At 36.5% G+C, this 22,668-nt stretch overlaps 1 protein-coding gene across 2 annotated transcripts in view; it reads left to right on the forward strand.

The window, feature by feature from the left end:
* BCL2L13 (BCL2 like 13) overlaps nucleotides 1-22,668 on the forward strand; it is an 80,753-nt gene that overhangs the window by 15,822 nt on the left and 42,263 nt on the right. For both annotated transcript variants that reach the window (XM_044679503.1, XM_044679502.1), the window contains one exon: nucleotides 20,830-20,937. In XM_044679503.1, coding sequence (XP_044535438.1) covers nucleotides 20,830-20,937 — 108 coding nt within the window. The remainder of the gene's footprint in view (nucleotides 1-20,829; nucleotides 20,938-22,668) is intronic.

The raw sequence follows: 22,668 nt of genomic DNA on the forward strand, positions 1-22,668 counted from the left end.
TGTGCAAAGCATTGTGCTAAGTACTGGGGGGATGAAAAAAAAAAAAAAAAAAAAAAGGTCCCTGTCTTCAAATGGCTTAAATTATTCTCCTGTAGCAGCAATATAACATTAAAGTAAAGCAAAACAATATACTTTGAGGAGGGAGAAAAATGAACAAAGAGATGGCTCACAAAAGGTTTTTTGGAAGAGTTGGCACATGAGGTGAGCCTTGAAGGTGGCTGTGTGAGGCGAAGTCAAGGAGGGAATGCATTTCAGGCACGTGGAATAAATAGCTAAAAGGATTGGAGTTAGGAGATAACCATGCTAAGTTTAGGCTGATTTGGGTGGAATGTAGATCCACAAAAGGGAGCAATATTGCCTTTTTGTTTTTCTTATATTGGCATAGCTGAACCAAGAGCAGCAAGTTTTTCTCCAATTTAAGTTTTCCTTTATATCTTTAAGGAGTAATTTGTAGTTGTATTCATGTAAATTTCCTGTGTTTTTGTATGCTTGATATGTGCGTTTGTCTTTTTTATTATTAGTTATTTTTGAAATTTATATTACAACTTTTTCTTCATTTTTTAAAGTTTAAAAATGCTAATATAGAAATGCTAAAAGATTTTGATCTTCCTGAAGTTACTGTTTTAGTTTCTTCATCGAATCCTACGTATATTAATTATACCATCATGTCATCTTCTAATAGAAATAGTTTTCTCTTCCCTTTGGTCAGTGTTCTTACTTTTTGATTTTGTTCTTTTGTCTTATTGCTATAGTTAGCATTTCTAAAACTTTATTTGTTATAGTGGAGAAGGCATCCTTGCTTTACTACCTTTTAATGTTGGGAAAGCTTCTAGTGTTTTTATATAATCAAAACAATGCTACTGCTTAATCTCCATATATGATTTTGGGCATAGTAAGAATTCTTCCACACCAATATATACTTCAGGTTTTTTTAAAACATGAATGAGTTTTTGTCAGTCTTTTTCTGTATTTATTGGAGTAATCATCTAGTTTTTGTTTTTATGATTAGCTACTTTAATTGCTTTCCTTATATTGAATGGAGAAAAGCAATATGAAATAAAGCTGGAAATATGGCTGAAACTTTTGCTAATCAAGCTGAGATGTTTATATTTTGTCATAGTAACAATGGAGAACTAGTAAGGGTTTTGAATAAGGGAGAATCATGATCAGACTTGTGTTTTAAGAAAATTATTTTGGCAATATGTGGAGAATGGAATGAAAAGAAAAAATAAATCTGGAGCTTTTTAAAAAAATAATTCCAAGTGAGATATAAGGAGGACTAACTGACTAGAAAGAAGGACAGATTTGAGTGATAGAAGTAGAATTGACAAGACTTAGTAATTGATACTGAGCTTGAGAGAAAATGAAAAGGCAAGGATTATTGTACCCTGGAAGGCTAAAATAAAAGGGTGTATATGTATACATATATATGATTTACAGAATGGAATTAATTAATTCTTCCTTTTGAAATTATTTTTTTTAACCCATACCTTCTATGTATTGGTTCCAAAGCAGAACAGCGGTAAAGGCTGGACAATGGGGGTTAAGGGACTTGCCCAGGGTCACACAGCTGGAAAGTATCTGAGGCCTCCTAGGACTTCCCAGGCCTGGCTTTCTGTCTATTGAGCCACCCAGCTGCCCCTCTTTTGAAATTCTTTTAATCAATAATGTACTATTTACAATGAATGAATTTTAAAATATTAAATACAGTGAAATTCAGCTTACTTTTTTTGTTGAATATATATGAATGTCCTAAATAAATTTTATTCTTTTTGATTGAGCTAATGGCAGCACAGTGAATAAAACCTTGGACTTTAGGTCCCAAACACCCGAGTTCAAATCTACCCTTATACACTTGAGTGACCCTGGGCTGGTATTTTGATTGGTGGTGTGTTCAATCTGCATATTAGTTTGTTAAGTATTAATGTTATTACTAAATTTCCTTGACTTTAACTATGAGTCTTTAGTATCCTATCTTTTCAGGTTTTTTAAAAAAAGATTTTTGTCAAAATAATTTCAGAGTTGTCTTCACATTAATTAGGTATCATAATGATAATTTAATACATACTTTAATTTTTTTTGTCATTATTACATAGACTATTTATTTTTGGTTCCTTTGATTCTTACTGGTGGTATTTAGAAATACTTATGCTAAAATTAAAAAAATTTTAAAAAACCTTTGATCTTGGTTAGCTAGAGAATGGTAGCATTAAACAAGGGAAAATCAGAAACAACGAAACTAAATAACCTGGTGTTTAATAAATCCCAACCATAAATTATTATGAAAAAATTCCCTATTTGAAATTAACTGCTAGGAAAACTAGAAATCTGGCAGAAATTAGCCTCATCAATATTTTATATTCTTTTCTATAATAAAACTCAAAATGTGTGTGACAATATTAAAGGAGTTTTGAATTGACAGACACACACAGAGTTTGGCTTAGAAATTCATCAAACAACGGGAAACAGATGGGGATAGGGTGTTTGGGGGCGGGGTTAAAGAGGATGGAAACACATGAACTCATCCTCATGAACTCAAGGTGTGGGAGACAAATCTGTTTGTACATGACCATTCTCTGTTGGTTTTATTTGGCAAAGCTTATTTTTATTACAAGGTTCTCCTTTTCCCCCACCAAAATATTTTTTGTGTGCTTTATTCACTGAAAAGTATTTTAAAATATTAATGAATTAATCACATCTGTATAAAACTCAAGAAAAGACAAAATAAAAATGAACAAATAATTATGCTCTTAGGGGGCAAAAAAGCTTTTTGCTTCTTCTTAAATACCCTGATATCTAACCCAGATTAAAGGATAAGCTTTTATGCTTCAGGATATATAATTTTTGGAACTATTTAGGCATATCTCAGCTTTCCATGCTTTCTCCCTAATATTGATGTCAGAAAGAAAAGAAAATTAGAAGGGCCACTGAAAGATTTTAGAAAGTGGTCAGGGAACAGAAGGAATTCAAAAGGAAGCACAAAGTAGCTTTATTGTTTTAAAAGTACCATGTGGAATTTATTATGTACTTTTTTAAAAAAGTAAGTATATGGAAAAGATGCACAGTTTTCATATACAGTTCTTTTTTGTGTTCTTTGTATGTAGAAATACCTTTTACATATTTTAATAGAAAATGAAATAAAAAATGTCATTATTTTGTAAAACATCAAATGTGAACAGTTTTGCTTGCAGAAAAACAGAAAGGATTGTATTTGAAACCAAAAGTTTCTGTTGCAATTTGAATTTTTTAGAACAGATTTTTATTGATATTTTTTATTTGTATATCACCTGAGTTTCTCTTGTATTCCTTTTACTCCTCCTAAAGAGCTCTTCTTTATAAAGAATTTTTAATAAGAAAAAGATGAAATAAAAAACATTTGCAATTCTGGTCAACATATTGAACAAAATCTGACATATGTAATGTTCTGGATTCCCCACCTCTGCAGAGGAGTCTTTGGGTGGAGTAAAAGGCTGTTTTTTTCATCTCTCTTCTTTGGGAGTTAGATATCTGTTCTTTATACTTTTGCAACATTGAGGATAATTGTTTTGTGATAGTTCTTTCTATTCATGTGTGTTTCCTGGCTCTTCTTGTTTCATTTTGCATCAGTTTGTGTGTCTTTACATATGGCCATGTAATCACCATATTCATAATTTCTTTTTTTTAATTTATGTATTTAATTAATTAATTTAGAATATTTTCCCTTGGTTACGTGATTCATGTTCTTTCCCTCCCCTCCTCCCCTTCTCCCTCCCATAGCCAATGAGCAATTCCACTGGGTTTTACATGTGTCATTGATCAAGACTATAAAAATGAAAAATGATAAAGGCTAGTATAAATATATAAATTAGTAATTTAATTAAAGCCATGTTGATAGATAAAATCATTAGACCACGCGCTTGTAAGCATTCAAAACTGCCGCCTCCATTTTGTCTCCTGTTTCCTGGCCATGGCCTACTCGCCAAAGAGGTCACTTCCTCCTAACCCAGGAGATTTAAACCCTTCCCTGCGTCAAGACGTAAGCCTTCCCAAGCCCAAAAACCAGAAACGGAAACCCATTGGACCACGGGAAATGTAGTTTGATACATTTCCCAAATTTCACTTTTACAATTCCCCGTGAGGTCCGGCAAAAAAAAAGGTTAGTCCTTTTTTCTTCGCTGGACCTGTAAAAATAACAACTTCTAAATTTTTCAGGAATTTGGGGATAAAAGAAATAGATGAACAAATGGTTAAAATTAGACGCATTGACAAAAAACCAATTTGGGGCTGTCCCCCACTGGCATAACAGTGTACAATTTAAAACAATACATACAACTCAATTTCAACTCCCCATAGTTCAATCAACTGCACCCCAAAGTTCAAAGTTTGGTCTTCATAGTACAGTGAAGGCTTTTCAGACATCTTCATGTGTCCTCACCAAACAAGTTCGTCGTCTGGATTCTGGGGAGATGGCAAGATCCTTATTCTGAAATTATTCTCAAAAGAATTTAAACTTTACATTATAGATTACAAAACATACATTTTCTTCTAAGATTTTATATAATTCCCCGTGAAATTACTCCTAAAAGAGTTAAATAAATATACATATATTTTTACATTATCGAATTTTAAAAAACTTAACAGATATCCCCGTGAGGTAAATCTTAAACACACCTTTTTTCTAAAAAAAAGGGTACCTCAGGTCAGCTAAGGATGAGTGGCTGAGTCCTGGGGGTTATATGAAGTCAATTGGCAAAATAAAAAGAATAAAATTTAAGAAAAAAGAAGAAAAAATTAACTTGTGAATGAAATGTAAAATGTGCAAAAATCTGGGGGAAATAAACTTAGACCTTTGAATGAAGGTCTAATTAAAGTGAATTCAGCAGTGTGCAAAATTACCCATCCAGGGCCAGGACTTAAGGAAAATGTCTCTCTCTGATCTGACTTATCATCAGCTTTTTAGGGAAGTGAGCCAAATAAATAAACAATCTTAGGTGCTTTCTAGGAATCTAAGTCGAGGGGACCCACGTCCTCTAAAGTTTTAGAAAAGACTGGGACTCCAGGACTCAAACCCAATTTCCAAGCTCTAAAGTATTGGCATAGAACTGCTATTTTGCAGATCTTAGTCAGTCAAGTCTCTGACCATGTGCTTTCTTTAGCACTATTAATGGCTTTCATATTCCCTTCCGGAATCAGAGAGGCATTTAAATCACAGTCCTATAGGCTCAGGTATTTGCTGTAGAATTAGAAAAAGGATAAATAATGATTATATATGTACTTCCAGTACAAGATGATAAAATGGAAAAATCAATTTCTCTCATTAAAAAATGTTTTAAAAATCAAAAATATATATATAGCTTAGAACTAGAAGGGTTATGTTACCCCAAAATGAGACTTTCTGTGAGAGAAAGTGGGTTTTACAAAATAGCAGATTCACAATGCACATTCAAATAGAGTACCATTATTCCAATAGCACATTTTAAAACAATAAACAGTGATGTTTAAAATTATATGCTTGTTGCAACTTTTAACCCTTGGCAAATGCTGTTATTGCTTCCATAGAAAAATGTGATATTTAAAAAAGAAACCTTCTGGATAGGAATATACAGGAGCTCCTTGGCTTCCTGTTTTAAAAAAAATCCTGGGTAGGAATGCTTCTACCCATTTAAGGCAATAATATCTCTTATAATAAAATATATAAAAGCTTTATCCTTTAAGACAACAATTCTTAAGGATTTAAAGTAAAAGTTAAAAAGATCTCTTGTAAAATTACAAGGTAATATTTAAAGCATGGAAACTTTCAAGGTTCTTTGCAATTACCAAGGCAGAATAAATTTTTAAAAGACATGTGCTCTATAAGATGTTCATAGGTGGTACATATAACCGCATTGTTTTTGATACAGTAAGCATTTAAGTAAATTAGGAAATATAATAACATCATAAGCAGAAACTTCATTAGCGTAAAATGATTCAGTGCAACAGGAAAATCAACGAAATAAGCAAGATTAATTTACAAAACTAATTAACAATATACAGTAAGATACAGTCTTTTTAAAACAGAATTAAAGCTCATTCAGTTCCGAGGTTTTAAAAGTTCACCCCTGATTTCAATTTAAGGTTCTTTTGATTGAGTTCTGCTGAGTTTAAGGGGTTGTTTTTTTTTTTTTTTTTCTAAAAGTTCAAAGTTCTTCCCCTGAGTTCAGTTTTTAATCACAAGCAAGTCTGAATAGGCCATTCTGCCCCATTAAGGGTAAATGCTAGGTCCACGTGGTGTCGGGTCATTGTAGAAAATCCCACCTGTAGAGCTTGTGTGGGTGGCTAAATTAGGTCTGTAGAGAAACACGTGGAAGGCTAGAAATAGGGAGAAAGGGGAATATACCCAAATCCTTTGCAGCAGAGCTGAAGCAGTCTCTGGATCTCAGCAAAGCCAGCAGGACTGGGTTCCTTCCCGGAAATCTCAGGTTCTGGAGCTCGGGGTTGAAGTGGAAGTGGTCAGGATCAGCAGCATCAGCAGCATCAGCGGCAGGAATGGAGATCAAGTCAGGAGATCGGCAGTAGGAATGGAGGTCAAGTCATGGAGTCAGGAGAGCAGCGGCAGAGACACACTGGCTGGGCTCCGGCATTCTATCAGAGCCAGCAAGGGCCACCAGGCCCGGGGCATTGAGCAAAATAATTAGCAGCCCAGCCGCAATTAAAACCATTGTCTCTCTTCCCCGTAAAACAGCCTCTAGGCTGGGGAAAATCGGGGGAGGACTGGGCAAGGAAAAAAATTGCTTCTGAGACTCGGGGTCCCAGAGCCACATGGCTTCTTCTTAGGCTATCTAGAAAATTGAGAGTTCGAATTTCGACCTTCTGGTTCGCTAAATTATAAAAATGAAAAATGATAAAGGCTAGTATAAATATATAAATTAGTAATTTAATTAAAGCCATGTTGATAGATAAAATCATTAGACCACGCGCTTGTAAGCATTCAAAACTGCCGCCTCCATTTTGTCTCCTGTTTCCTGGCCATGGCCTACTCGCCAAAGAGGTCACTTCCTCCTAACCCAGGAGATTTAAACCCTTCCCTGCGTCAAGACGTAAGCCTTCCCAAGCCCCAAAACCGGAAACGGAAACCCGTTGGACCACGGGAAATGTAGTTTGATACATTTCCCAAATTTCACTTTTACAAGACCTATTTCCATACTATTGATATTTGCACTGGGTTGATGGTTTAGAGTCTACATCCCCGATCATATCCCCATCAAACCATGTGATCAAGCAAATGTTTTACTTTTTTTTTTTAATACTTTTTAAACCCTTAACTTCTGTGTATTGGCTCCTTGGTGGAAGAGTGGTAAGGGTGGGCAATAGGGGTCAAGTGACTTGCCCAGGGTCACACAGCTGGGAAGTGTCTGAGGCCAGATTTGAATGTAGGACCTCCTGTCTCTAGGCCTGGCTCTCAATCCATTGAGCTACCCAGCTGCCCTGAAATGTTTTACTTCTGTGTTTCTACTCCCACAGTTCTTTGGATGTGGATAGCATCTTTCTCATAAGTCCCTCAGAATTGTCCTGGGTCATTGCATTGCTGCTAGTACAGAAGTCCATTACATTCAATTGTGCCGCAGTGTATCAGTCTCTGTGTACAATGTTCTTCTGACTCTGCTCCTTTCATTTTGCATCAGTTCCTGGAGGTCTTTCCAGTTCACATGGAATTCCTCCAGTTCATTATTCCTTTCAGCTCAATAGTATTCCATCACCAACATATACCACAATTTGTTCAGCCATTCTCCAATCAAAGGGCAGCCCCTCATTTTCTTCCCCCCCCCCTTTTTTTTTAAACCCTTACCTTCTATTTTAGAGTCAATACTGTGTATTGGCTCCAAGGCAGAAGAGTGGTAAGGGCTAGGCAATAGGGGTTAAGTGACTTGCCCAGGGTCACACAGCTAGGAAATGTCTGAGGCCAGATTTGAACCTAGGACCTCCTGTCTCTAGGCCTGGCTCTCAATCCACTGAGCTACCCAGCTGCCCCGCAGCCCCTCATTTTCCAATTTTTTGCCACCCCAAAGAGCATGGCTATGAATATTTTTGTACAAATCTTTTTCCCCTATGATCTCTTTGGGGTACAAACCCAGCAATGCTATGGTTGGATCTAAGGGCAGGCAGTCTTTTTTATTATTTTTTTTTAATTTTATTTTTTAGAAAAAAAATTTTTCCATGGTTCCATGATTCATGTTCTTACACCTTTTCCCCCAACCCTCCCAATCTCTTCCCCCCCCCCCCCCCCCAGCAGTCTTTTAAAGCTCTTTGGGCATAATTCCAAATTGCCTCCCAGAATGATTGGATCAATTCACAACTCCACCAACAGTGTATTAGTGTCCCCATTTTGCCACATCCCCTCCAATATTTATTACTTTCCTTTGCTGTCATATTAGGCAGTCTGCTAGGTATGAGGTGGTACCTCACAGTTGCTTTGATTTTCATTTCTCTAATTATGAGAGATTTAGAACACTTTTTCATGTGCTTATTGATAGTTTTGATTTCTTTATCTGAAAATTGCCTATTTCATCATTTACCACATTGTAATAGTCCATTATATCCATATATCTTAGTTTTAATTATGCCCTAGTTGGTGGGCTTCTGTCTTGTTTACATTTTCAGTTCTAGGTAGTGAGGTGGTGCAGTAGATAGAGAACTGAGCCTAGAGTCAGGAAGACATAAATTCAAATCTATCTTTGCAACTCTTGATAGCTGTTTGACCCTGGATGAGTCACTTAACCTCTGTTTGCTGCAGTTTTCTTAATTGTAAAATGGGGATAATAATAACTCCAACCCTTCAAAGTTATTGTGAGAATCAAATGAGAGAATATTTGTACAGTGCCTGTCACATTGTAGGTGTTTAATAAATACTTGTTTCTTTCCTTCCCTGCTACCACAAAAAAATGCTGCTATCAATATTTTAAGGTATGCAGAGACTTCCTTATAGTATAAGCTGTTGTTTTTTAAAATGATGAAGGCTGATATAATGAGGGAAATTAGTATTTTAATAAAAGCAATGCTGATAGAGATAAATCATTAGACCATGCACCTGGTAAAAACTCTTCAAAGTTACCGCCAGTGTCCATCCTCGCTACGTAGCCAAAAAGAGGCTGTCTCAAGCCCGACCTCCGAATTTAAGCTCCCCTATACGTCGGGGACATTAGAGACGTCCCCATGTCCAAAACCGGAAACCCACTGGATCACAGGGAATGTCGTTTCAAAGTTCCCCACATGTCCACAGGAAGTTTGTAAGATACTACATATCTTGATGCTCAATATTTCCAAATAGAACCCCAAATGATTTTTTTTTTAATTTATTTATTTTTTTAATTAATATTCATTTTTAATCTGTTTGCATACTTTATGCCCCTACTTTCCCCTTCACCCCCCGCTCTCCCCCGACCCATGGCCAACGCACATTTCCACTGGTTGTAACAAGTGTCCTTGTTCAGGGTCTATTTCCCATTCATGTCCTCCTCAGTCCATGCATTCAAGCAATTGTTTATCTTATATGTTTCCTCTCCTGCAGTCCTTCCTCTGAATGTGGGTAGCATCTTTACCATAAATCCCTCAGAGCTGTCTTGTGTCATTGCAGTGCTGCTAGTACAGGAGCCCATTACATTTGATTTTACCATAGTATATCAGTCTCTGTGTACAATGTTCTTCTGGCTCTGCTCCTTTCGCTCTGCATCACTTCCTGGAGGTCTCTCCAATTTGCATGGAATTCCTCCAGTTTATTATTCCTTTTAGCACAATAGTATTCCATCACCCGCATATACCACAATTTGTTCAGCCATTCCCCAATTGGAGGACATCCCCTCATTTTCCAGTTTTTTGCCACTACAAAAAGCGCAGCTATAAATATTTTCATACAAGTCTGTTTATCTATGATCTCTTTGGGAGAACCCCAAGTGATTTTAAATAACACAAAGCCTAGGAGTGGAATCTATTCTCTAGAATGATTGTACTAATTCCCATTTCTACCAGCTTTCTACAGCCCCCACAGTGTTGATTAATTTCCCTTTCTTGACATATGTGTCATATTCTAGGCAAGAAGAACCTCAGTTGTTTTGATTTCTATTTATTCTTTCAATGTTTGTTAAAAGCTTTCAGTTTTTAGAACTATTTGTTCATATCCTTTGACCACTTATCTCTAAGGCTTTTAGTCTTACATGTTTCTTTCAGTTACATATTTTGCATTCCAAACCTTCCTAGAGATATTTGATAATAAGATTTCATCCAGTTTTCCCTTTATTATTTCACATGTGTTAGTTTTATATATATAAAAACATTTCTGTATAATCTAAATGATCTATTTTATGTTTTAAGATTCCCTTTATTCCTAGATTATTTAGGGATCTTCCATCAGCTTATATTTTTAAAAGAACGTAATAAAATCAATGTTAGTTTCAAAGTTGTCCTACTTGTTGTCTCTGTGTCCTTCTAAACTTTCATTCTCATATATATATATCAGTAATGATAGAAAGAGGCACTACCCTCAGCTCTTAGCATTTTATCTGGCTTTCTTTCATGCCCACAATTCTCTTCTTCATTTCCTTCATTCATCTATTGGCTTCTCTGACTTCCTTCAGATCATAGTTAAGAATCCCACCTTCTCCGAAAAAGCTTTTTGCAACCTCTCTTAATATACTAGTAACTTCCTTTTGTTAATTTCCTATTTATTTTTCATATAATTTATTTGTGCCTATTTGTTGTCTGCTCCATTAGATTGTGACCTCTTTGGGGATGGGGACTCTTTTTTGCATTTCATACATTTAATTTATTTAATAAATACTTATTGACTGATTAATGGCCCACTTTTCTTTTATCTGGTTTTTTTTTGGTGTCTCTAGCCTCCTTTGACTATTCTCATGCCAAAAAACCCCCAAAAAACAAAAAACTCCAAACTGCAAAAACTCCTTGACTTTCCCTTGTAAAAGTAATAATCAAGGAAAAAAAATTCATACATATATTGACCATGTTTGAAAATGTATATATTCATCTATTATGTCCTTGTGTCCTTATTTCTGTGATAGATTGTGAATAGCATGATCCTTTGGATACATGGCTAATTAGAATTTTTAAGTCTTTCAAAAAATTTTTAAAATTTAGTTATTGAACAAATTCAGTTCATATAAATTTTCCTAGGTTTCTCTGAATTTGACAAATTTTTAAAACTACAATTGTACAATACAATTATATTCCATTAATTTCCATTTCTTTGCCACTGCAAAAAGGAGCTACTATAGATATTTTCGTAAACAAAATTGCAAAACATAAGCTAAATGTGTAACCAAGAAAAACCAGCAGGAAAACCTAGAAAGAGAAATTCTATTCATAATCACTTCAGAAGTTATAAAATATTTGTGAGTGTTTTTATCAAAATTCACTGTTACTCTGAATCTAAACATAAGACCCTTTTTGCAGATCTAAATATTTGGAGAAACATTCATTGCTCATCGGTAATACAAACCAACATGATAAAAAAATACTGTCTCAATCTATTTAGTTCTGTACAAATCACAAAAGTGGCATCTCTAGCCCAATCTGAAGCAGAGCAATTTGCATTACAATAATCAGGGCAGGATTCCCAGACAAAAGGGGATCCTGTGGTTTTGTCAGTCTGAATAGCAGAACTTTCCAGATGATTGATAGTGGATGAGTCCTGTAATAATCTGCTGTTGCTCAAACCCAAAACTAGGTCAGGAACTTGTAGAACTCAGACTAAGGGGGCCAAAATTTAGACTGCCTGGGGATTAGGCCATTTTGGGAACATTAAAATCTTGCAGAGCCTGAGCTATCCTAGAGATCCAATAATAACTCAGCACTGAGTACTCCAAGAAAGGAACAATTGACCAGTCCCCATGTCCCCTCAAGAAATAACACAGAGTGTGACTTTAACATTAGGTCCGAAGTCAGACCTAGAAGAAAGTGCAAACAGAGAATCCCATCATAAAGAGCTGTTATGGTGATGGGATGTTTATGATCCAAACCCAGGGGAAGAGAATAATTCTAAAACAACTAAAAGCAAAGTTTCAAATAAAAAACACAGCTTGGGCACAAATTGAACTAGAATTTCTGGAAGAGATAAAGCAAGAGTTTTTAAAAAGGTTAAGGTTTTTTTATTTTGTTTTTTTAATCAGAGCACTAGAGGAAAAAATTGGAAAAGAAATGAGAACTGTGGAAGAAAGAATTGGGAAGATAATTAGTAGATTGAAACAAGATATAAACCTTGGCCAAGCAACAAACTTCCTAAAAATGAGGATGGACCAAATTAAAGCCAATTACTCTTTGAAACAAGAACTATGACAAAGAATAGAAAAATTGACAAAATCAAAAGGCTGAAAAAAAAAATAGAAAAGGTGCATTTCATAGCAAAAAACAATCTGGAAAATAGATCCAAGGGGGGGATGGGAAATCTCTAGACTACCTGAATGCCATAACCAAAAAAAGAGGCTATAAATTGTATTTTTTAAACTTTTCCCCTTCTATCTTAGTACCAAATCTAAGACAGAAGAGCTGCAAAGGCTAGGCAATTAGGATTAAGTGACTTGCCCAGGGTCACACAGCTAGGTATCACCTAAGGTCAGATTTGAACTCCATGCTCTCCCAACTCCAGGCCTGATACTCTATCCACTATGCCTACAAATAAATCCTATTTCAAGAAATTTTAAAATAAAATACCCTTATGTTTTAGAATCAAAGGGCAAAATGAAAATAGAAAAAAAATCTACTAGTCACACTTGTTTAAAAAAAAAAAAAGGAAAAACTTGCTGAAACATTATAGCCAAATTTTAGAATTTTCAGGTTAAAGGAAAAAGTACTGCTAGCAGCCTGAAAGAAAGTAAAATTCGGGTACCAAGAACCCATAGTCAGGAATACACTTAAATGTAGCAGCCACTACTGTAAAGGAGAGCTTAAAATACAACATTACAGAAGGTAAGGGATATGTAGGCTTAGAGCCAGGAATAGCTTACCTAGTAACATTAGTATAATCCTTTAGGGTGTGTGTGTAAATCTTTAATAAAATCGAGAACTTTGAAGCATTCCTCATGAACAGACCAGAGCTCCAGAGAGGCTTTGGAGTTAAATCACTGGGAAAACATAAAAAGGTCAACAAGAATGAACAATCCAAAAGGAATAACCAAGATAAGCTACTTATATTCAAATATGAGAGAAAACACATGTGTTCTCCTCTCAACCCTATCATTAGGGAGTCATAAAGTCAAATTAGACAGAAAGCCTGAAAGTGCTCTGTTATGTCTGGATGATCTTGAGAAGAATGAAACAACAGTGGAAAAAGACTATACCACATATTATGGGGAGTGAAAGAAAGATTAGGAGAAATTTCCTCAAAATCAGGGTGTGCAAAAGCCAGAGTCTACAAAGAAGAAGGGATGGAGGAACTTTTGACAGATGAATCTCATTTTCACCTGAACTGATTAAATCAAAGGATATACACACCCTTATATAAAAATACATAAGTTAGTACAGATATTTATTTTATCAACAAGGAAAAAGGAGGGAAAGGGGAGAAGAGGGAATTAAAGCAAGCATAAATTAATGGATTAGTCCAAAGCAAACAAACTAAGAATTTACAAAAATATTTATAGCTCTTTGATGCTGCAAGTAATGAGAATCTGAGGAAGTGCTGAACAGGTTGTGGTTTAGAAATTTGATGGAATACTGTTTTGTTGTAAGAAGTGAAGAAGGAATTGTTCCAGAGAAACCTGGGAATATTTGTATGAACTAGTATACAGAGAGGTGAACAGAACCAGGAGAATGATTTACACAAAGGTGACAATAAAGATAAAAACAACTTTGAAAAATTATGTCAGTGATTCCAGAAGATTACTCCAGAGGAGTAATGCTATTAGCTCCTGAGAGAGGGGTGAAGGACTTACAGGGCATGAGACATATATACATATATATGAATAATATATATATATATATATTATATATATTATATATATATATATATATATAACTATTTTTACCTTGCCAATGTGAAAATTTGTTTCTTTTGACTATATATGTTTATAAGAGGGGTTCATCTTCCTTTCATCCTCACAGTGTTGGGGAAGGGAGTTTAAAGTAGGCAGGAAAGAAGTCAGATTATTACTGACTGAAAAATATATACAATTTTTTTTTCTAAAAACTGCTTTTTTAGATCTTTTGATCATTTATCTATTGGAGAATGGCTCTTGCCAGCAGGTTAACAAACATTTCTTTTGCCCCTTTTTGGTTCTAAGGTAGAAGAGCAGTAAGGGTGAGGCAATGGGGCTTAAGTGACTTGGCCAGGGCTACATAACTAGGAAGTATCTGAGATCAAATTCGAACCTAGGACCTTCTGTCGGGGCCTGGCCTTCAATCCACTAAGCCACCCAGCTGCCCCCTACAATAGCTTTTTGAAACTTTTTCACTTCTCAAACTTACCAAGGCTCCTCCAACCCTAAAAGTTGAGAACCTCACCTTATATTTTACTGAAAATGATGGAAGTGGGTACCTACAACTCTTCTATCTAAATTTACCAACAATCCGTTGTAAAATCTAACAGTTTTTTCTTAGTCATCCTTCCTAACTGCTATGCAGTCTTTGATATAGTTCTTCATCCTCTTCTTGATACTCTCTAGGCCGGTGATGGCAAACCTATGACATGCGTGTCAGCATTGACACATGTAGCCATTTCCAATGCCACATGCGACCACATACAGAGAAGTATGGGGCCACATACCAAGGATGAAACATTTGCTGTAGTGTAGTGTAGACTCTCTGTGCACTATAGATGACAATTCTACCTATATTAATTTACCTATTTTGTTTTATTAAATATAGTTATATATTATAATTATACATTTTTGTTATTTAAACTACAAATATTGCAGAATTATGGTTTTTTTTCTTGAAGTGATACACCACCTGAGTTATACTTGGTTTTTGGGCGAATTTTGACACACCAAGTTCAAAAGGTTGCCCATCACTGTTCTAGGCTTTCCTGACCTTGTTATCTTACTCTCCTTAATCTCCTTTCTGTGTCTGTCTCCTTTCCTAGACCTTCATCCAGATCCCATCTAGGAATGAACCCTTGTACTGGGCCTTCTTCTCTCTAGATTATTTCATTTGATGAGATCTTATGAGATCCTGTGGTTTCAATAATCATCTCTATCCTCATAGTCTCATATCTACATATTGTGCCTTCCAGTTTGCCATCTCCAATCCTATTGGACACACTGAACTGATGCCTTATTTAATATAGCTTAAACTTAGAATGTCCAAAATTGAACTTATTTTCTTTCCCCTTAGTCCTTTCCTCTTCATTAACCTGACTGTGGCAGCTCACTATTCAACTTCCTAATCTGGCCCTTTCCTACCTTTTCAGGCTTCTTATACCTTATTCTCTTCTATGTACTTGACAATCTGCTGACACCAGCTTTCTTACTAGTATCAAACAAAATGCTTCATCTCTTGACCTCATGTATTTTCCTTGGATGTCCCCCCAGATATGGAATTCTCTTCTTCCTCCTTTCTCCTCTGGGCTTCCTTTAAAGTCTTAATTTAAATCTCACTTTCTGAAAAAACTTTTCCCAATCCTCCTTTAAGCCAGTGCTATAGGACTGAGATGATCAACAATTTATCTTGTTTTTATGTAAAAACAATTTCTAATTAAAAAAACTAGTTCCACTAAAAATGTTAGAAAATGAATGCCAAAAATTGTTTTTACATGTAATTGGGAAAGAATAAAATGTTACTGAAGGGAAAAATAAATTTTGAGTTCCAAATTCTCTTCCTTCTTTGTTCTACACGCTTTTCTTCCTTCTCTGAGAACATTGACTAATTTTGTTTTTTAAAAAATTCTTTTCTTGAGTAGATTTTTGTACTTCCTTTTCAGTTTGGTCAATTCTATTTTTTAAGTAATTCTCTACAGAGTTGTTTTTTTTGTGTGTGCCTTTTAAACCATTTGGCCTGTTTTATTTTTAAAGTGTTATTTTCTTTTCTTTTATACCTCCTTTATCAAACTGTTCAATCTTTTTTACATTTCTTTATTTTTTTCCCCCTTTCTCTCAAGCCTCTCTTATTTGATTTTTCAAATCCTTTTTTGAGGTTTTCTAGGACCCAAGACCAGTTCCCATTTGTCTTTTATTCTTTTCTTTTTTTAAACCTTTACATTCCTTTTTAGTATCAGTTCTAAGACAAAAGAGCAACAAGGGCTAGGCAATTGAGGTTAAGTGACTTGCTCAGGGTCATACAGCTAGGCAGCATCTAAGACTAGATTTGAATCCAGATCTTCCCAACTCTAGGCTACGCTCTATATCTACTAAGCCACCTAGCTGCCCCCAGGTGCCATTTTTCTTTGAGGTTTCATTTGTAGCTGTTTTGATTTCATTTACTTCTTTTGAATTTGTACCTTGCACTGTCTCCATAGCAATTTTTTGTTATTAGGGCCTTATTTGTTTTTGTTTTTGATGTTTGGTCATTTCCCATCCTTTTTCTTGACACTATATTTTTATATTACAGTTGGGGTCTGTTCTCAGGGTGGAAGGGACACTCCCCTAAGCTTTAGGTTTTTCTTGCTGCTACCCTAAGAGGTAGTTAATGGTGTCTGCAAGTTTCTGTTCTTCCCAAGTGATCTGATCTAAAGAGAGTTGTGGTCAGTGCTCTCTGGGCTTGTGCGGTGCTCTATTATCCACCACAAGCACACCTTTCACCTAGATCTGTGACTGGAGTCCCTGCTCCTGCTAAGTCTTTGCCATTTCCTTGGGCTTATAACCTGTAACCTCTTATGGGCTATGCAATAGTCTCGCACCCATTGCTGGGAAAAGGTCGCCTGGAATCTCCATCTAACTGGTTTTCAGACACCCTTTTCTGCCTATGGGCTGAGAGTTCTGGAAGCTGCTTTCTACTGCTGATTCAGGCTCCCCCAAGGCCTGCTATTAGCGTGTACCTGCCCTGGGCCCTGTGGGCTGCCTTGCCCTGAGGCTTGGGGGCAAGAGCCTGGGTCTGGAACCAACCTCAAGGGGTGGGTGTAGAGGTGCTTTGCTGTTGGCTTAGGGTGACTCAGACCCTCTAGCAGGGAAGACATGTGAGGTATGTGCCTTGCTGTTCACTTGTTCCCAGCTCCTTACTATATCCTCACTTCTGGCAATACTGCCCTTTCACCCTCATGAAACCAATCTTTTCTGCTTTGTCTATCTTCCAAGTTGCCTTTAGAGGGAAGATTGCTTCACCCCTGCCTTTGTTGGTTTTGCCAATCCAGTATTTATGTAGAAATGTTATTTTAAGATTGATTAGAGAAGTCTCTACTTTGTCTTCTTGGCTCATCCTCCTGTTCAGTTCTGAATGATTATTTTGACATCAATATTAAGATTAAATTGGGGAAGGGGAAGGAAGGAAAATGGAAGATCAGTTAATTTTAAAAGGCTATTATAGGAGTTCAGAGGAAAGCTAATGGGGATCTGAATTTGGGTGGATTAGAAGAAGATACTGAGATTTCTATATTAGTAAAACTGACAAATTATAGAAGTTAGTGTATGGGTTGAGTATTGATGGTAGATGGGTGGGTATCTAGATTCCCCCCTTGTTAACTTTCAATGGGCCAGGTCAGCTATTCACTCACCCCCACCCCAGGGAAGACCTATGTGGGAATAAACTTAATGAGCTTCCCAAACTGGAAAAACTATATTGGGAATGTTAAAGGAAGGTGTTGGGGTTCAGTTGTGACCTTAATGGATAGGATCCCACCCCCAGAGCCAGCCCTGTTGAAACAAGCCTCCCCCAATCTCCTAAGTACAAGTAGCTTTACCCCTCAAGATGAAAGAAATGGTCTTCCCCTCAGCCACAAGATCAGTCACCTCCCCCCTCAGTGTAACTGTTCCAGACTCTTAAGTATCAACTATCAGGGATTTATTAAAGGATAAATCAAATTCAGGGTACAGGGGAAAAAGGTATAGAAGAATCAAGGAAGGAGGGAAAGGATGAACTTTCAACTATGTCTTCTTCCCAAGATAGCAGCTCTGAACTTCTTCAGTGGCTTGGTCATAGTAGCTAACTCTCTCTTCCCCCTACAGTCTCCTATCCAGTATTTCTATCTAATATATAAAAGGGAACTAACAGGATCAATGGATTCAGGCAGGATCAGGGAAGGGACCCTGCTTCCTTCAAGCCCACTTCCCCAGGAGTTTGGACTCTCTGGCCAAATGGGAAAATTGCTGTTCAATGTCTTCTTTGTTGGTATTTGTGGTCTCCCCAAAAGTCACACATAAAAGTACAGAGGAACCTAATTCACTCAGGATTGACCCCACCAGCCCAAACCTCCCAACCAAAGAACCAACCCCCCAGTTCCTCGTCTGGTCAGAAGAGAAGTGCCAGTTGAGGACCTTCAGAATTCTCTTCCAAACTCCTCTTGCTGCTGGCCCCTCCCAAATGAAAGTCTCTCAGAGTTCCATGGGGTCAGCTTCCATTCCCCTTCCAAGATGAGTGCTTGGTTATCCTTGATTTACCCCAATTCCACATTTACATTAGAGAGAATTAATAAGGCAGTCATAGGGACGAAAGGAAAGATTGAAATTCAGCTATAATATTTGTAACCTGGGTGACCATTAGGAAGGTATTACCTTCAGTAAAAAATAGAGAAGCTTAGAGGGGGTTTATAGACATAGATAGGGAGATGACCAACTTGTGGGACATAGATGTGGAGATGATCAGCTAGCAGTTGAAGATATGGCGTGTGTGTGTGTGTGTGTGTGTGTGTGTGTACATATCATAGAGAAGGGATAATTAAATCCAGGGGCGTGGGCGAGGTTACCAAGGAAGAGAATATAGAACTAGAAGAGGGTGCAGCTTTGGCAGATAACTGTCCTTAATGAACAAGAGATCGGTGATCAATAAAGGAAATTGAGAAGCAGCTATCAGACACAGATCAATTAGTCAGGAAATATTGATGTCTGCTGTGTACTAGGTACTCTGCTGCTGGTGATACAGATAACAATGAATGAAACAATGCAGTGAAACATGAAGGAGCTTACACATATCTTTTAATGGGGGAGACAGCAGTTATATAAGTATGTGCACAATAAATATTATATGCACAATAACTATGAATAAACACAAAATATTAAATGCAAGGTAGTTTAGGAGTTTGGCAGTCTGAGTACCAGCAGTTGAGGTGATTAATCAAGGCTTTATTTAGAAGCTGGTATTCAAGTTGTATCTTAAGAGAAGAGAGAGATTCTGTGAGGTGGAGGAGCAGAAAGAAGAAGAAAGGAGTCAAAAAAGAACCAGGATAAAATATCATCTTAGAAACTAAGAGAGGAAAGGCCAGGAGGAACTTTGGAGGAACACCAATGTTAAAGGCTACAAAGAAATTGGAGCAAAGGCTATTACATTAGATTTAGCAGTTTTAAGAGAGGAGCAACTTTAAAAAAAAAAAAGCTGTTCCAATAGAGTCTAGTTTAAAAGTCAAGATTACTAGGGATTGAGATTTGAATGGATGGTAAGGAAGGCAATGGGTGTCAAGTGACTTTCCCAGGGTTACACAGCTGGGAAGTGGCTGAGGCCAGATTTGAACCTAGGACCTCCCATCTCTAGGCCTGGTTCTCAATCCACTGAGCTACTCAGGTGCCCCTTTTAATATTGTATTTTAAAAGATGAAGCCAGAGATTAGAATGAAGAATGAGAATACTTGAGAAAGAATGGAGAAAGACCTGGAAGTGAATAGATGACTTCCCCAAGAATCTTGACAATTAGGTATTACTGATAGAATATGAATTTCATGGTAGGAAAAGTTGCTGAGTAAGAATAGAAGAGGCAGCATCTGGATGTGATGATAGGAAGCAAAGAATATGTGTGTGATTTCTCTTGGTCCTATACTATGAGAGGAATGGCACTGTTTGATATGTTTTCAAGAGAGAGTCTTGTTTGTTTTAGCCCCAAAAGATAGAAATAGTGATAGCAAGAGGTTTAGGATGAAGTAGATTTTGTTAATAAAGCATAGCCCATGGAAGGAGCTCCAGGAATTGATGTAGAACGAAAGAAGCAGAATCAGGAGAACGTACACAGAGAAGGATACACTGTGGCATAATCGAATGTAATGGACTTCTGTACTAGCAGCAATGCAAGGATCCAGAGCAAGGCTGAGAGACTTAAGAGAAAGAAAACTAGCCACATCCAGAGAAAGAACTGTGGGAACAGAAATGCAGAAGAAAAACATGCGATTGATTGATCACGTGGTTTGATGGGGATATGATTGGGGTTTTGATGTTAAAAGATCACTTTACTGCAATTATGAATTACGTGGAAATAGGTTTTGAACAATGATACATGTATAACCCAGTGGAATTGCTCATCAGCTCTGGAGGAGGGTGGGGGATCATAAATCATGTAACCATGGAAAAATATTCTAAATAATTAAAAAAAATTAAATAAAGTATAGCCAAGCTTGATAGGGATGAAAATGTGGTTGTAGAAAGGCAGCATTGGAGAAGGGAGTTTACATCTTGGCAGAACATGACTCTGAATGACAGGATTTAAGGCATAGAAGTGTCTGAAGGTTAGTTTCTGAATGTTACACTTTCATTTTCCCTCTCCCAACAGAATATGTAGGACAAAGAGATCTCAAGTAAATTTTCTTTTTACTTAATTCCCTTAAATTCCCACTAGGCTTTACCTTCCTCTGTAGGCCCAGATACTTTCAACAAAAGGTCTTTTTAACAGACCCAAATGGACTTGATTTTTCAACAAAGGTCTTAAATTTTTGCATATTGTTTTTTGATGCCTATCTTTTATCTTCTGCTGTGTCTTCCTCTTTATATGTATGTTGAGCTTTTTGACTTATTTCAGGGGTCCAGCTATCTGCATCTTTACAACCTTTGAACCAAGAGCTTCTACTGAAAATTAAGACTGAAATTGAAGAAGAGCTGAGATCGCTGAATGAAGATATTTCTGAAGGTTTGTTCATCTTATTCTAGCTATACTTTCATTCTGATTTTTAAAAAATTACTTGAGGGGGGCAGCTGGGTAGCTCAGTGGAGTGAGAGTCAGGCCTAGAGACAGGAGGTCCTAGGTTCAAACCCGACCTCAGCCACTTCCCAGCTGTGTGACCCTGGGCAAGTCACTTGACCCCCATTGCCCACCCTTACCAATCTTCCACCTATGAGACAATACACCGAATACAAGGGTTTAAAAAAAAAAATTAAAAAAAAAATTACTTGATAATTTGTTGTAATTTATTTTTAGAATAATATATGCTCACATAAAATAGTAAATATTTCATTGGTAGAGAACTTTCTTTTTCTTCTGTTTCTTTTCCACATATCCTGAACCACAGGTTCTCAAAGTTTATAGAAGGTAGCATGTTACCTACTCATACAAGGATCTCTCTTCAACATGCCTAACAAGTCTTTACTTGAAGACCTCTTATCACAGACTCATTGAACAGAGTTCTCTCTGTTTGAATTTATAAGAAATAAGAAATTTATTAGTGAAAGTACACCTTTATGGTAGTTTTAGCAAATTACATGCCTTTTTGTAACCAAAAAATATGTTAAATTGAACAAAAATTTTAAAAGCCAGTGGAATCATGCATTTTTACAAACCCCTTTGAAATAGAATCCTAATCATATTAAATGACCTATGAATAATTGTTTCTAGTAGTAGTAAGTTATGAATTGAACCATTATTTAATGATAATTATAAAAATAACAGAATTTGAGAGTTAGCTATCTAACCCAAATTATACACGAATGAATCCCCATTATAACAATGCCTGGCAAATGGTTGGTTATCCAGTTCTGCTTGCAGACCTCCAAGGAAGGAAAACCCATTTTCTCTCAAGGCAAGCCATTTCACTTTTGGATAGCTCTAGTTGTTAGGAAGTTTTTTTCTGACATTAAGTTGAAATTATCTTCTTTGCAACTCCTATCCATTGCTACTTCTACTTTTCCCCCAGCCCTTGGTAGTTTGACCTACAGTTATTACCTGGTATCTTTTCTTAGATTTTTAATGCAAACAAAAAAATCTGAATTCTTAACATGCTAGCTGGAAATGATCATTAATAAAAATTAAGATTAATGTAGCTTTAACTTTCCAGACACTTAATATTTAATTTATAAAATAATTATTAAGTACCTACTATGTGCAAGGCACTGCAAAGCTCAGGGGATGCAAAGATAAAAGTGAAAAACAAGTCCAGCTCTCAAGAAGTTTCTATTCCACTTGGAGATCAAACATATGGGCAGACAAGTAAATATAAAATAATTGGAGGAGAAATCTCTAAAAATCAGGAGGCTTAGGAAAAGCTTTCTTTAGGTTGTTGGCATCAGACCTAAACCTTTAATGGAAACTGATTTCCAGTGATGTGGACAGCCTAGGCAAAGGAGTACAAAAGCAAGTAGACCAATTTGTCTGGAATTCAAGTCTTAAAGATTTGTGATTCCAGACCACATTCTTTTACAGCCTCCATTGTAACTCTTGCCTAGGCTGTGACATAGTTCATAGGAAAGAAGAAAGAAAAGGCCTAGATAGATAATCCACTAACTGGGTCAGCCCATAATTAGAAGTCCAGTGTAACTGGAAGAAAGTGGTTTTGAACTGCATTTGTATAGGTAGCAAATAATAACAACAATATCTCCTACTTCTGTAGCACTTTCTGATTACAAAATATTTTCTTTAGAACTAGCC

The sequence above is a fragment of the Gracilinanus agilis genome, chromosome 5 (assembly GCF_016433145.1).
Source record: "Gracilinanus agilis isolate LMUSP501 chromosome 5, AgileGrace, whole genome shotgun sequence".
Lineage (NCBI taxonomy): Eukaryota > Metazoa > Chordata > Mammalia > Didelphimorphia > Didelphidae > Gracilinanus > Gracilinanus agilis.